Source organism: Epinephelus lanceolatus, chromosome 12, assembly GCF_041903045.1.
Source record: "Epinephelus lanceolatus isolate andai-2023 chromosome 12, ASM4190304v1, whole genome shotgun sequence".
NCBI lineage: Eukaryota > Metazoa > Chordata > Actinopteri > Perciformes > Serranidae > Epinephelus > Epinephelus lanceolatus.
In genome coordinates this window covers 26103493-26119970 of record NC_135745.1, presented here as the reverse complement: position 1 = coordinate 26119970, position 16478 = coordinate 26103493, and the positions used below count along the sequence as shown (strand labels likewise).

At 42.2% G+C, this 16478-nt stretch overlaps 2 protein-coding genes across 3 annotated transcripts in view; one reads left to right on the top strand and one right to left on the bottom strand.

The window, feature by feature from the left end:
* The window catches only part of LOC117271501 (SH3-containing GRB2-like protein 3-interacting protein 1), an 86927-nt gene that overhangs the window by 61889 nt on the left and 8560 nt on the right, over nt 1–16478 (bottom strand). Inside the window, exon 2 of the mRNA XM_078173173.1 lies at nt 15910–15997. The gene's annotated coding sequence lies outside the window, so the exon portion shown is untranslated. The remainder of the gene's footprint in view (nt 1–15909; nt 15998–16478) is intronic.
* On the top strand, nt 7702–13554 carry LOC117271502 (phosphatidylinositol 3-kinase regulatory subunit gamma-like). 2 transcript variants are annotated; one of them, XM_033649676.2, is made up of 10 exons: nt 7702–8049; nt 10035–10146; nt 10242–10340; nt 10431–10611; nt 10755–10871; nt 10991–11133; nt 11231–11407; nt 11519–11593; nt 11698–11868; nt 11977–13554. In XM_033649676.2, exons 1-10 carry the CDS (start codon nt 7995–7997, stop codon nt 12248–12250), a joined length of 1404 nt encoding a protein of 467 aa, XP_033505567.1. In that variant the 5' UTR covers nt 7702–7994; the 3' UTR covers nt 12251–13554. The 2 variants fall into 2 exon arrangements, with proteins under 2 accessions (XP_033505567.1, XP_078029295.1); XM_078173169.1 differs by having other exon boundaries at nt 7849–8049; nt 10994–11133.

Here is a 16478-nt window from a genome sequence, read left to right as displayed (position 1 = left end):
ACACATACTGTGTCCTTGATTTCTCTGGGTTTCAACATTGTTGGAAAAGTTTGGGATAATGTAAGTCCACAACTCAACAAAATATATAACATATTATCATTTAAAACAGAACCAAAAAAAAAAGGGACCAACAGATTATTTGACTACGAATAATCCTATAACCTATTTTGATCCATACCTAATTAGGGTTGTAATAATCTGTCTATCTTGATTTGTGTATTGTTTTATCAATCAACGATTCAGTATCATTGATGGAAAGTGAAAACATCGATCCATGTCATCATCTTTAGGATGGAAATTCTATGTCACTGTCAAACAGCAGCAGGAAGACGGCAGCAAGCAGCCAAGAGAAAGACAATAAGGATAACGTTATTATTTTCTCTCGCATGGAAATATTTTGGATTTCAGAGAAAATATGGGCCAACAGACAAAGCACATGCCGAATGTTAACAATGCAGTTAGGAGATAAAATACTCAGTAAACGTGGCATACATGCCTGGACAGGCATCTCACTCTGCTAACTTCTCTCGACAGCAACATTAGCTGCTTTGTTTTAACAATGTTGGGTTGAATTAACGTGCATGCAGGCTGAAATTCTGTCGGGAGATGCAGTGATTTAAACCAACAGTGAGTACAAAAAGTATAAATAATACATATACAATTTGTTACGCTATGAGCAGATGAAAAGTCTGCTAGCTGCTAGGCAAATTTACGGAATGTAAGAATGCTTAAGTGAGTAATGGGTGACTAGCAAAAACAAACGTTTTGTCTGTGAATCTTGACACTTATTATTAAGCTGAATTTATACTTTGTTAAATGATCTTGTTATTATTAATCCATGTTTTGTGGCTGTTGGGAGAAGTTTGCCTTCAGGGCTTTAAGCCACATAGTCCTGAAGTTTCAGGAACAAGATGATGGTTTGGGTCAAAGTGAAAATATTTCTTCCAGAAAGGGCTTTGTGGCAGAGAGCACTGAAGGTTAAGTTATGCCATGTGCCGTTTTATGTGCGTAAGTGGAGTCAAACTTTACTGCACTTAACCGCTTACAATTATTAACATTTATTTAGGTGCTGTTTTTATCTTTTATGGCCAAAAGTAAAAAAAGACAGGGGGTGCCAGCTTCTTCCTTATTTTATTTTTAAATTTGCAGACGACACAGCAATTGTGAGTCTTCTGCATAAGGACATGGACTCTTTTGCATATCACGATGAGATCAACACCCTCATTAAGTGGTGTGACAAAAACCATCTGGTTTTAAACGTGTCAAAGACACAAGAGATGGTTCTTGACCCGAGGTAAGTGACTACACACAAGCCAGTGGTAATTAAAGACCAGACTATTAATCAAGTGGCCACATACAGATACTTAGGGATCCATATTGATAACCTTCTTTGCTGGAAAGCACACATTGACAACTTGTGCAACAAACTGCAGCAGAGACTGTATTTTTTGAGACGACTGAGGCTGTACGGGGTTAGCAAGCAGATCATGCTGATTTTTTACAGAGCTATTTTAGAGAGCCTCATCAGATATGGAATCACAGCCTGGTATGGCAACCTATCAATGCAACTGAAAAACAGGTTGGCCAATATGCACAAAACAGCAATGAAGATAATAGGTATGAGACAATATGAGTCCACAGAGAATCTGTATAATCAGTCGGTCATGAAACAAGCAACAAAAATCTCTTCAGACTCTACTCACCCACTGTCCTCTGAATACGAACTTCTCCCATCAGGAAGAAGATTTCGTATACCAAAGTGCAAAACAAACCGCCTCAAATTATCATTTGTTCCAGCCTCCATTAAGCTGTTGAACAATGTTAAAAACTAGTGCAATAGAGCAACGAGCAACGAGCAACGTGCATTAAACACACGGCACTTTAGCGCTCAGCACTTTTTCTTGCACTTTAGACGTCTCTGTATGTTTCTGTGTTGTGATTGTTAAATGTAGTCCATGTCTGTTTTATGTGATAGAACTGTCATTGTGATGATGTGTCCCTGTGATGATGTTTTTATCTTGTCCTGTGAAGCAATGAAATGTAGCACTGTGCCCAAGATGAATTTCCCTTAGGGGACAATAAAGTTTACCTTACCTTACCTTACCTTCCTTAACTGACCGTGATAAATGGGCATGTGATATCGGCTCATGTTGATCATAGGCCCCTGAATTTCACCGAATCAAAATGATATCATGGCAGACTTTGTGATATCTGCAAATGTTGTATTGTTGTCCAAAGAAGTGATATAATCTTGTATCCTGATGAAACTAGTGATTAACACCCCTATACCTAATGGTGTAAGGACTGAAAAACTGGCAGCATCGTGTGGATGTATCCCACTAACGGTCACAGTCAGGCCTTTATTTGGTGTGCCACTTTAGCAGCGAGGTGGGAAAGGCCTCCGGAGAGACCGCTGATACCACAGGATCATCATCCTAGGCATAACTCAGACACTCAGCTGGTAAACGTTGTGTGTGGTGGCATGCCACGAGTACCTCAGTTGTCACCTCTGTTAGTAAGATTAGGCTCTGGCAGAATGGAGTGACAGATGATGAGTGTTGGGTATGACCACTGGGTGCTAATGCAGGGGACAGAGACAGAGAGGGAGAGGGCCGAACTTGACAGACAGAGAGGCAGACAGACACCGGAGCGTTTGGAAAAATGGTATGTCAGTTTTGCTGATGTCTATAGTAACAGTAGCCTCAAATTTGACATCCACCAAACATTGGTTTTCTGTTTTTTTCCTCCTCTTTTTGGCTTCTCTTTGACCTCCTTAAAAGAACAAGCTATGTTTCCCAGGGCCCAGCTATTTGAAGCTCATAGTTTTGGTCATCCAAAGTTTTTCTGTTCCAACTCAAGCCGTTCAGACACTGTCCCCACTTACATTTCCACAATGGCAGGGTCCTGGGGGCCAGACCATAGCCGCCCTACACTCTGCCCACAGTTGAGTTGCCTCTGGCAGGACTACTGCGTGCTTTGTGTGCTGGTTCTGGCGGCCGATCAGGGAAACCCCACAGTCTCTCCATGGTGAATGTCGAACGCCCTGCCAAGACCATTATGCATCCCTTCAATGGCCGTGAATAGCAGCACACTACAGTACAGAAGATTTGAGAGATGTGCAATTCACCCAGGGCGACAATGCGAGACCATGACACAGATACCGACATTGGTGAACTGAACTAATTCCTGACATGGTTTCTCCGTGTTGTGTCTTTGAGTCTTTTTCTTTTTCCGACAACAAACAAAACAAATCCTGATAAAATGTGTCATACATCGCGCTGCACAGGAAATATGAAAACAGACTAATATTCCTTGACACAGTTAGTGGACAGAGTCTAAACAAGCATTAGTCTAAAAAGCCAGGAGATTACTGCACTGATTCTGGGTGTTGTGACTTAGTGTGGCTGAGTGAATGACAGCGGGAGGCCTATCACGTACGCATTTAACACTCTTAAATATGGGGATAAAAGCTCCATAATTTCACCACAGAGTTTACATACGACATGCTGCACCACACTTGACCTAATAAACTCAAGGACACAACAAACAATCCTTTCTCCTGAATTCTTAAAATGCCTCTTACTGACGCTGCTTTCCTGACCAGAAAAAATACCAAACTATAACATCTTTAACACCTACTCTCCCTAATATTTGCTGCCTACAATAGTCCCTCTGTAGTCATTCTAAGTTGTCAGATCAGTGTCAAAAATGCAAATCTAACAGAATTAGAGTTGAACTGTTTATCTACATTTAGCACAGAGGAACATCTGTCTATTAATTTAAACTCATGCAGCGTTTCCCAGCACTCCCACAGTCCAATGGCATATTGCGGTATAGTGGATATCAAGATGAGTCACATCAGCTAGCAGGCAGCTGGCAGGCTTGCAGTATCAGCCTATCCCGTTAATCTTACGATTAGCCTTCACTGATCCCATCAGGACTGCCTGGATCTGGGGTGCAAAGCCTAAAGGTTTATCCTGCGAGTCAGCCCTCACTCACCCCGGCCACTACACACACACAACCCAAATGGGGCTAAGATACAAATTACACAGTAGACCCCAAATATTTCACTTTCTAGTACTAATCATAGAGGCAGCATATTGCAAACACAAGGCTCAGTGACTGGAGCTCATCATGCCTGTGCCTCACTGCCCCCCACTGACGTCTCTGGAGCCCCGATGCTGTCGTGTTTTAAGAGGATGGTGGTAGTGAAATGTGTCACGGAGGTCAGACCCAGAAGTTAAAGGGGCAAAGTCTGTGCTCTTCTGACACCAGGGCGAGGAGGGGGGGGCTGGGCAGCAGCCAAGTGACATGCCGTGACAGGCCTCAGGGCTTCTTAAAGTAGGAGCGCACGGAAAGCACACAAGCAAACACTCATGTGTTGCACCCACAAATACACAGAGACACACGTGAGCACATTCGCCCAACGTGTACACACACCCACGCAATTACATACCTGTCAAACGGTGGATCTAATGTCTAAAAGAAAGCTGCCAACATCCCACAACTACCATTTGGCAAGTTAAACAGCATTTGCATATGTAATGCAAATGATACGCACGTTTTTTTTTATGTTAATAAACTCTGTATTTGTCTGACATACTTGCCACACACAAGTTTCATGCATGTCTGGGAGTGCAGCATGCATCATGGATGGATTACAGAACAGGCCTACCGTGCACAGACCCAAAGTGCCAGGGCCGCCAATGGTCTTCACCTGCAAAATGTCACCTAAATCAACAAGCACAGACTAGGAAGAGACTCAAAATGACCACAAAGGGACACAAAACGGCTACAAAGAGACAAAACAGCTACAAAAAATGGGCAAAACAACCACACAGAGACATTAAGTTACCACAAATCAACACAAAATGACCAAAAAAAGACACAAAATTACCTCAGAGAGACAGAAAAGTACCTCAAGGACACCTAAACGACTGCAAAAAGACACAAAACAACCACAAGAAGACACAAAATTACCTCCAAGAGACACAAAAAGACCACACAGAGACAAAATAACTACAAAAAAATGGGCGAAACAACCACAAAGAGACATAAAACGACTATAAAGACATACAAAACAACCATAAGAGGACACAAAATGACCACAAAGAGACACAAAACAACCATGAGGACACACAAAATGACAGCAAAGCGACACAAAATGACCAAAAACATTCACAAAATTATCTCAATAAGATACAAAATTACCTCAAAGAGACCGAAACAACTACAAAGAGACACAAAACGGCCAAAAATGACTCAAAATTATCTCAAAGAATCACAACACAACCGCAAGAAGACAAAAAATGACCACAAAGAGACACAAAACCACCACAAAGTCTGTGTGTCCTGCTTCTGTGTAGGAGAGGTGGTCGGGCCCTTTGCATATCTGTGCCCAGGGGCCCATTGTCTCATAAGCCGCCCATGGCATGTATGTGTGCTCTCTTGTCATAATATCCTCCATCATGGCAGTTAGTTTAGGACATTTCATGGGCACTGACTGGACACAGGAAAGAATCGTCTTACTGATGGGAAAAAGGAATGCTGGAGGCAATTACCTCCCTGACTCTGTATCCTCGGGTCAAAAGGGGACCGGCCATAAACGCCTGGACACCAACAGAGACAGACCTCTGACCATGCAGGCCTTGTTTCACTCTCCCTGCAGCCACTAACGTCAGCTGGTGGAAGAGGCCTCAGTTGTTTAAATTTATAGCACAGCATTCTGTGTCACGAACGAACAACAATGCATGTATTCATTCGACACGAACGCATAAGGGAGATAGTGATCTGGATACTTTCTAGCACATGAAGATAGAAACAGCAGAATGTCTCATGATAAAATACATTCTTTCAACCCTCACGCTGACTTTCAAGTCACTGATGTCTACAGGTGTTAAAAGGGGAAAACCACCTAAATCGAGGCCCTGTCTATACATATAAAAATATTTTTGTGAACGGATGTTTTCGGCTACGTTTTGGCCTATTGTCCACACGCAAAAGGAGTTTTCGGTCACTTTTTTTTTAGCTCAAATTTTCTTTAATTTTTCAAAACTCCGGTTACTGTGTATCTGTCTGGACATGTAAAGCGGAGCGTTTGGGAAACCATGACGTAATCTCATCAGTTTGCACATGCCCATTGTTGCTTTGTGTAATGAGCATACCCCAGAAACAAGAGCAATGGCGGATGACTGGTTTGTAAGGACTGCTTGGTCTAATTACTACTTTACACTTAAACTTAGTATTGCTGCACAACTTCACGAACAAATGGAGGCATCTGTTGCACCCAATGTTTTCGCTCCAGCTCAGTGTCACCAGATAGGTGTTTATAAATAGATAACATTAGCCTGTACACTTTACCTTTGTAATGAGGTAGACTGCTAAAAACAGTTAACGCCAGCAAGCATTTGGTCATATGGGCAGAATTATTTTTGAAAATGGAGGGTGGATATGGATATGGAACATCTCCATTTTCAAAAATATTTGTATACCTGCAGACAGGATCTAAGGATTTCTATATGTTGTTTCGATGGCCTAGGAAAGTTAAGTCAATAACCGTGAACATGAGCTACTCTCTCTCAAAGCCAGAAACCTGAAAGGTAAGTCTCAAACTTGTGATGACATCATGTACAAAGTCTGGAGCTGCTGCGTAGACAGTGAAGCCTAATTTTGTGATCTCACAGAGTGTTTCTCTTTTCTATACCCAAATGAGCTTTATTCTATCGTTGTCTTATAGGTCCTGAAATGAATGTACCCATATACTCAGATCAATCCCCTGGGTGCTCTGAGTGTCATCTATAACATCTTTCCCACTTCACTGTCAGTGGAGCAGCTCCAGATTTTACACCCTATGACATCATAAATTTGAGCTTCCTTGTTTTTGGATTTAGGTCAGAATTGTCCATATTTACTAATAATTTTGGACTGTCTTAGACCATGGAAATAACCTGTCTGACTTTTGAAGATGGGTGTAGTTCTCCTTTAACACACCTGCTATTACCTTTTGTGTCTTGAACAGGACGATGTCAGAGCAGCAATAATTACGTTCCTCTTTTTTTTTTTTGTTGCCGCTGAACGTGTTTGACAAGCTCAACAAGAATATAATGCACACGTGCCAAATAGGCAGGCTACTTTGTCTCAAACAAAAGAGGTTTGAGTCTGGATGCCAAACAGCTGAAGACACGTTAATTATCATATAACCTATTGCATGATGTCATTCTATTGCAACCTATTTGCTCACTGGGTAAATTAGGGCAAGGCTGGGGTGGCAGAAAATGCCTTAATTCCTATTACTTTGGGGTGTTAAAAACAAACATAAGCTAGATCGTGTTTTCATGAGATGATTCAAGCTAATAGACTAGGTTTTTCTTTTCCATTCATGCCCTGCAAGGCATTTTTCAGCTGTTACAGTGCAGCTGAGGAGAGTTGAATGAAACGGTCTGGAATGTACCATTACTCTATAGGGGGGTTGCAATATGGCAGACGCTTGGTGTGTGTGAGTGGAATCAAAAAAATAAAAATGTTGTTTTTGTAGTTTGTACTTATACATGTTTGCTGTCATTTCACTGCGATATATACATTTGACGGGTGTGATTTACGTGGCGTTGGATTGTGCAGGAAAAAGAAACCCTCTGCTGCAGCAGCGGGTTGGGCCGCGCCAAGATGATGTTACGAACAGCCCTTTAAAGTCGCTCCACTTCCGAGATGAAATAAGTAGAGCTCCGCCGCACAGCAAGAAAGAAAGCAAGGACTGACAATCTATGTGTCTGAGATAATAACCCCCAGTTAGACAGGATATGTTGAGAATATCCAGCTGGACTTTGGGACGTTTTCTGGACTCACAATCGAAGGAGTTGCCTTTTTGTCCACATCTATGTAGGACGTGGCGACTGCACTGAACAAGTCTATTTGCCGCAAAAGAAACGTGCATTTTTTCAGCTATTAAAACGCGCAACAACAACGACACCAACCTGGACTACTCTTTTGAAACAGGAATGGTTTATCCTCCTGAAGGCTTATTCTACATCGAGATGGATCAAGCACCACCAGGTAAGTTAGGGTTAAAGGCAGCCATTGTCTGATCTGCGGGGGGTCACAAAACCTTTTATTCTGCTTTCTCCTTTTGCTGCCATCACCTTGCTTGATGCCTGTAATAAAGATGTCATCCCACAAATGCAGTGCAGGTGTTAGTAAAGACGTTATAATGGTCAGGTCCTCGGTGCTGCGCTCCCCCAGTGGCATTGCCCAGGCATGCATAGCGCAATTCACTTGCCAATTACGTAATACCTTTCGGTGAACCAGGCGCAGTGGCTTTTCTTTTGTCCCAGCGCTTATGACAAACTTGGATCGCAAATGCACGGCGGTTTTTGCATCCCCCTTATAAACCAGAAGATTTACCAAAGGCGTATGACAGTGTAAAGGGTGCATTTTAAAGGGGATATAGTCGAGGGTGCGTTAATGAGCGCCGCATGAAACGACCGCTTTGTTCTCCTCTGCAGCCAGCCGTGCTTAATTTGTGTGCTAGCTCTGAAAGTAGGCTAGAGGCAAGCAGACTAGACAGCTCGTCTCATGACTTAACTCCGGCAACTCACGAACACTTCATTTTTTATTTGCATTTGTCATCTGAGCTGCGCGTTATTACATGGTCGTAACAGTGCGTAACGCTTGCATTGCGCTCCTATCATGTCTAATTCTACAACATAATAACCACCTAGTTAATTTAATTTGACTGTAGCTAATTAAATTGCCCCATATTTTAAGATTATTATTACAGTTGATAAATTACAATACAATACGAACCTAAAGCGACATACCATCAGAACAATACAGATGCCATGTATTGTTCCTTTAAGGTTTGCACTGTTTTAAGTGACAGTTCCTGTGTTTGGTTTTTATGTGTTTTCTGGATTGGACACAGTGTAAAAGCAAGGCTAGCGTGACTGATTTAATATTATTTTTTATTATTGCACTCTTAAATTACTTGCCTCTTGTCTGTACTGGTGTGCGCGTGTAGGTTTTGGAAGCCAGCAGAGTTTCTTGGCACGAGACAGAAAGGGGGGAAGGTGTGCAGATTTAATTTTGCTGAGTTCAGGAGCCGCAGCTTCGCGTTTTTTTTGTGTGTGTGTGTGTGTATGTGTGTGTGTGCCTTGCCACGGTGCTGCTGCACCTGCCTTTTGTTTATTTTAAGGTCAGAAAAAGAGGAGAGCGGATGGTGGGAGAAACCCACATTTTCTCCTCTCTGAGGGTGCTCTTGTATTCTCTCTAACTGCCTCATGAAAGGCACTTTTGTCCTGCAGTGAAATATATCGCCCTTCACCTCCTCTTGATGCGGTTTGCCCTCCTTTTTTTTTCATTTTTAGGGAAAACGCTTAGTCCTGCAGCCAGATTTTATTCCTTTAAGTTTGACGGAAAGCTGAAGAGGATCTGTAAGCGGTGCAATCATTATAAAATGGGAGGGGTGGTCCAAGAGGCTCAAGATACAATTTATGGTTTATTTATTGCCTTTTTATGCACTTCGGGGACAGTGCCAGAGGCTGCTGCAAACTTCAGAAGTTGGACTTAGTTTGCAAAGAGTTGCAGGCAACTGAAGGGCCAGAGAATTTCTGGAATAATAAAAGAAAACATGTTTCATATTTGTTGACTGGCAGTGCTCAGACATGAGGACTAACTGCCACATTTCCTTTTTTAGTACTGACCACACTTGGTAATGATTTGGCGAGTGATATCTCTTGGAAACATGCCTGGGCTTGTCCTCAGATCTTGACAGGCTTCATCAAGCAAGGGTGTGACAGACAGTGTGTGTGTGTGTGTGTGTGTGGTGGGGGGTTGGCATACATGCAGAACAGTGCATTTCCTAAATTTGCACGCACACATCCTTGATTGCAAGAGTCATAATATTGAAGGAGTCGCGTTTACAGCGCTCCACTCGATCTCACAACAAATCAATGCTCTACAATCCACGACAGATCTCTTTCTAAGAACTGTCATTCTGATCATTTGCATTTCATTTTCTTATCTGTCTTCCTCTTTCGTAGCTCTCCCTCCCAGGTCAACAAAGCCAGTGTCCTCCACCATGAACAACAACTGCATTTCGCCACCTACATATACGCTACAGGACGCCGAATGGTATTGGGGAGACATAACCAGGTAATTACTTTTAAAATGTCATCGCTCTGTCTTATTAATTGACGTTAAGGTATCGGTTTGTTAGATCTGGTAACTGTTAACTGGTTTTCCCTCAGGGATGAGGTCAACGAGAAGCTCCGAGACACGCCTGACGGCTCCTTTCTGGTGCGTGACGCATCCACAAAGCTGCAAGGAGACTTTACACTGACATTAAGGTAAGAAGAAGAAAGGGAGAATCTAATCAGAACAGCAGCACTGCACATATCAACGACATTTTATTTACATTACGCTTCACCGTTTCTCAGGAAAGACGGGCACAACAAGCTGATCAAGATTTACCACCGTGATGGGAAGTACGGCTTCTCGGACCCCCTCACGTTCACGTCAGTGGTGGAGCTCATTTGGCACTATCAGCACCATCCGTTGGTGGAATACAATGCCACACTGGACCTAATGCTCACACATCCTGTGTCCCGCTTCCAGCAGGTCAGTGTGTGCCCTTATTTTATGTTTTGGGATTAAATAAAAGTTGGTCAGAAGTCTAACGCTGCAAGAATGATGATAGAGTTTTTTGCTAAATATGGTAAATTATGAAGTGTACATATTTAAGTGTATTTTTTTTACTCCAGGTGAAAGAGGACAGCGTCGATGTGGCCGGAAGAAAGCTCAAGGAAGTGCACTGTCAGTATCAGGAGAAGTCAAAGGAGTTTGATCGTCTTTATGAAGCCTTCACAAAGACATCACAGGTAGAAATATTCCGATGCTCTCTAAGGTCTGCGCTAAGACCAGTACATTTCTAAACAGTAGCATTTATAGTTGTCGGCCTCCTGAGTCTTTTCTTAGTGGTGTATTCTTTGTGACACAGGAGATCCAGATGAAGAGAACAGCAATTGAGGCCTTTAACGAGACAATGCTGATCTTCGAGGAGCAGTGTCGTGAACAGGAGCGCTATGGGGAGGAGTTTGAGATGAACAATCAGTCCGACGGAGCCGACAAAGACCTGGAGAGGTACTTCGTTGCATCATGGTCCCAAAAAAAATGTAGTTCTATTCGGTTGCATGTAGAACAGTGTATTAAACTGTATTCTTTTCCTTCCCCGTATTAGTTTTCTGATAAATTATGAGAAGCTGAAGTGTCGTCTCGGGGAGATCTATGACAGCAAAATCCATCTGGAAGAAGACTTGAGGACGCAGGTAGAGGACTACAGAGAGACGGACAGGAAAATAAACAGCTTGCGGCCTGACCTCATCCAGCTACGCAACATCAGAGACCTGTACCTCAAGTACGTGTATTGTCAGAATATTGTTTGTGGCATCTGTGGAAAAAATCTCGGTAGCTGCTCTGTGAAGTTTCTATTTTAAATTGAAACCTTTCTTTACACCTCTTCTTGCAGCTGGCTTAATCACAAAGGCGTACGGCAAAAACGCATAAACGACTGGCTGGGGATACTGAGTGACAGCCTCGATGAGTAAGTTTCAACAAATTCTTTCTGGAAACAATTTTTAAGACTGCACTTTTTAAGAGAAAGAGAATTGTTACGGAGGTGTTAAAATATGACTCTTGTTTTTTCAGCACATATGTTTTGAAGGGAGACGAGAAGAATCTGCCGCATCAGGATGAGACAAACTGGTTTGTTGGTGAACTGAGCCGGACGCAGGCCGAAGAAATGCTTCAAGGTAAAACACCCGGAACATTCCTGATCCGCGAAAGCAGCAAACAGGGATGCTACGCCTGCTCTGTTGTGTGAGTATAACATTTTAGAAAGCAGTCGGATCAATTTTTAGATGGATATTACGCATTGTGTAATTGTGTGACACTGACTTATGTGATTTTTTTCTTCGTTTATTTCAGTGTGAATGAAGAAGTGAAGCATTGTATGATCTACAGCACACCACACGGATACGGCTTTGCTGAGCCCTACGACGCCCACTGCTCGCTCAAAGACCTTGTCCTGCACTATCGCCTGCACTCCTTAGCGCAACACAATGACGCCCTGGATGTTCGGCTGTCGCATCCAGTACACGCCAAAGCCGCAGCCACGCCTTCTCAACACGCAGAGGAACACAAACTCTTACAGACTCCTAAACACACAGCGGGGCTCCCGCCGGCCGCTCCAGAAATGTAATCCAACGGAAAGAGACAAACGGACATGTTTACTGTATCCTGCGAGAACGACTGCATCGAGGTGCATTGTGTAAAGTTTTGCACTACAGTGATTCCATCGGCTTTTGTGAATGGGATTTCACAGATTGAAGTGGGACTGGAACTTGAATGTCAGCTTTGGGGTTTTTTTTGTTTTCAAAGAGACTGTTTAAGCTTTTTTTTTTTTTTTTTTGTACTTCATTTATTGCCGTTTGTTTAATGGACACCTTTCTGGTAGGGATGTCGACAACCAGAACATTGCTCACTGACATCATCAGGTGCTGCACCTTTGTTTGACTTCAACTTATACAACCAGAGTTGATGTTCCTAGAGATGTCCCTAGTTAAAGTGTATTCCGTTCTGAAAATTTGACCAATAGTTTTAGAAATATATTTGGTTTCTATGGAGTTATATTTGTGCCTCATTCCTGAGCGTGTGATTGCACATTTTTAGCACGGGAAAATAGTTTTTTGGACACACATAAATTATATTTCGTAGAGAAATTATTTGTCACGCGTCCTCAATGAATTTATTTACCTGTTTGCTAATATCCACATTAGCACACAACGATAACCTCTTTCACTAACATTTCACATTTGCCCTCTCAATGTGTAAATTGAAATCAATCTTTGGCAGAGGATACTACATCTCATTTTCTAACAATGTCATGAGGCTGTTTATAGTAATTAGTAAATTACATCAGCTATTAGAGACAGTTCAGGGCTCTACATGTATAATGCCTTAGGCGTGTAGCTGGCAATCACCAAGGAAGCCAACCATGGATGTATAATTAGACCTGGATACAGCATTTGAAGTGGGGCCAGAAGCCAAAAAAGTTTGACCTCCCCTGTATAAAATTAACCAGATATTCCACAACATTGGGCTCATGGAGCAAGCGCAGGACAGGCGTCCGCTGGTCGAGCGGCTAACTTCCAGTTTAGCCTTCCTCTAATTTATATGGGATTAAATTGACTTAATCTTGCAGCTCCTCTACTTTCCAAATGTTGCCAGACCGAATGGATGAAATCCTGATAGTGAAACCAGTCATATCACGGGCCTGTGATGCTCAGACATCTCTATCACAACTTAGGTCTATGGGAAAGTCATTGGTTTTTATTTAGCTACTGCATATATGGCAGACGCTAGCTAGCAACCTACTAAAATAGCTTGGCTGCAAGCTAATGAAGTATAAATAAAGGTAGTAAAGCTAGCTATCTCACCAAAACTGTATAAACTACTAATGTGGAGGCGATGGGCTGCTTATCTTCGAGTGCTTCCCTACCCCCCTAGTAACCGTTAATACCACTAACAATCAGATTGGAGACACAACAGCCAGTCTCTCTGATTGGCTGGCATTGTGGCACTCTGTCAAGTAGAGTGCGCAGAGCGGAGATGCTGGGAGTAACAGAAAAAAAGAGCTAGTGCTCACTCACAAAAAGCATTGAGAGGCGAAATGAGTAAAATTCCTTATGTGGATAATATGAAATATTGTAACAAGTGTATGGAGCACGAAAATGTTTTTTGTTGCTCAAGTTAAATAATTCTTTGCTTGACAATAATTTCTCTACAAACTATTATTTATGTCACTGTAACAAAAATCTTTCTCTGAGCTCAAAATGTCCCGTTGCAAAGCTCAGGAATGAAAGAAATATGTTGCTACTACTTAGTGCATTTGCGAGGGGGGGAAAATGGTGCTGTAAACAGGCTGTTTCCGTCATACTGGTCTGGTGGACCAAACCATTTTTTGGGGAAAATGCCACGTGTGAATATGTGAAAAGTCGTGGTGCATCTTGACAATTTGCCCCTTTCTTAACAGACATTCATATACAGTGGATAATTATGTAGCATTAACATCCTGTAGAATACCATTGTAAGAGCATACTCAATGTTATACCCATTGACCAAAGCACTTAATAGTGAGCAAAACTACATCCCTGTTGAGTCCGGTAATTGCATTTGGGCAAGGGGAGGGCGATTCATGTACACCTGCTGATGTGCTGATCAAAACATAATCTGAAGTACTGTATGTTATATTCTGTTACTCAAAGAAGTATAAGCTTTTTGTATTCTATATATATTTTTTCTATAAACATGCCACAACATGAAAGCTTGAAGAAAGTGCAATCCAACAGTATTTCTATTGTTGCAATGTATGACGATGATGATGGCGGTGAAGGTAATGCTGTTATGAGAGGTTGACATTTGCCACAAAAATGCACTCTCTTTGGTGGTGTCGGTATGATGTGGCCTCCGATGTTTGTGTGAACTGCCAGAGGTCCGGAAGTATCCTGCCTCCATTACTTGAACTGTGGCATTGCTCGAGCTATGAATGTTTTTCATGACATGCAGCCTACATAGCTTAAGAGGAAAGGAATCCATGTTGAACTTGGCACATTTTTCAAGTTTGAGGACAATAGATAATCTGTACAGAGAAAACTGTAAAATGTATTTCTGAGGTTGGTTTGTGGAAGGAGGGTGATTCAGCCTCTTATAAAAATATAACTCCACTGGGGGATTGAGGAAACTCCTCGGGTGAAGCTAAGCAATGTGAGATCCTGACCTTTTTCTTGCTGAAAGACAATAAACTGATGAGGGTTTTGTCAACTTACGTAATCCGGCGTTGTTGTTTTTTTCACAGTCTGCTGCTGATACTGTGCGAGCAATACACGGTGTCACTTTTTGTATCATTTAAAGTACAATTTTTCATGAACTTGGGCAGAAAAAATATCAAATACAAAGCACAGAATGACTTAAAGGGATACTTTTCTTTTTTTCAATCTGCTTTGTAACATACCAGTGTGGGTAGTATGTGTAAATTAACTATGTTAAACTCCTCTCTATCTTGCCAGCACAAAGATCTCACTGCTCATTTGGAGTGTTGCTCAAACTACATTTTTGTACGCTCAGCGCCGCCACGGACACAAAGTGTACAGAAGCAGATCGTGAAAGAAAGCCAGCACTTTCTCTCTCTGTGCGGATCAAGAGAGGGCCACCCTTGTCTCTTTCTCTGCAGACCGAGAGCCGAAACTCTCTCAAACTCAGACAAAACTCTAAAAACGGTAAAATATGCAGTGCTGATCAAATAAACACCAAAATTCTGTTACAGCATTTTAGTCACTACATTTTAGTGCACTGTTTCGCTGTAATTTGTTTGTGATCAGGAAGTGGGTGTCATACTACTTTCTATATTATGGAAAACAGAGGATGAAAGGAAAAAATATTAAAGGGTAAAACCAGGCAGCACTGATCAAATATGAACCACGATTCAGTCCCCACATTGCCTGTTTCTCACCGAAAATGTTTTCATAAACATATTTTAACTTACAGTTTAACTGCAGTTTGAGACTGTTACCAGCCGGCTGCCATATTTTTTCAGACGAGCAACCTGCATTATGTCACCCACCAGTTGGAGCGTTTATTCGTTCTGTGCAGCGCCGTGTATTCTAGTAATTTTCTACCTCTTGAGCAAAAGCAAATGCCTTTCTCTTCTGTGTTGTTTTGGTCATGCAGCACCAATTTCAAAAAGTATCTGCATCTTTCTACTGCATCGACAGCCCAGTGTTTTTTTTTTTTTTTAAAAGACCATCTTTCCAGCAGTGAAACACTTCTTTAAAGCGAGATAACTAATTATCTTAAATTTACCATCTGTCTCTAGTGGTGCCATTGTCGTCCGATGAGCTTATCCTTGGGTCAGCAGAGATAGGAGGCAGCGAGGGCGCTGGAGGACACACTGTGGACAGATGGAAGAGAAAGGAAGCGATAAGACAATAGCAGGATATGTGCAGGCCCTTTCCCTACTCAGCCTGGCCGCTGTTGAGTCACTAGAAAACAATCTATCAAACCTACCTCGCTGAGAACATGCTGTATTGTCAAACACAACTTTTCGGAGGCTCCTGTGAAAGGAATGTAGCTCACACTGTAAACATTTAGCCCCAGCCAGCTCGAGAGTTTTGTCTCCAGAACTTAATTACACAGTCAGCGCCATCATCTGATATTACAGATGTTTTCCTTTTATTAATTTTAACACCATCCACACAGAAAAGCTTGTGTAAATCTTAGGATAAAGCCACGGATGGTGATGATGATGACCGCAGGTGACACCACCATCGGCCCTCCGTGATCAGAGCAACAGGTGGCCTATTTCAACCATCACATAAGGTCTGTGTTAGGTAGGGATTAATGAGGTGCAGAGGGCAGGGATGTACTGGGGG

Coding starts and splice junctions, on each gene's coding strand:
- LOC117271502 (XM_033649676.2), top strand. CDS start 7,995: ATGGTTTATCCTCCTGAAGGCTTATTCTACATCGAGATGGATCAAGCA. Junction 10,341..10,430: donor GACTTTACACTGACATTAAG/GTAAGAAGAAGA, acceptor ACCGTTTCTCAG/GAAAGACGGGCACAACAAGC. Junction 11,594..11,697: donor CTGAGTGACAGCCTCGATGA/GTAAGTTTCAAC, acceptor TTGTTTTTTCAG/CACATATGTTTTGAAGGGAG.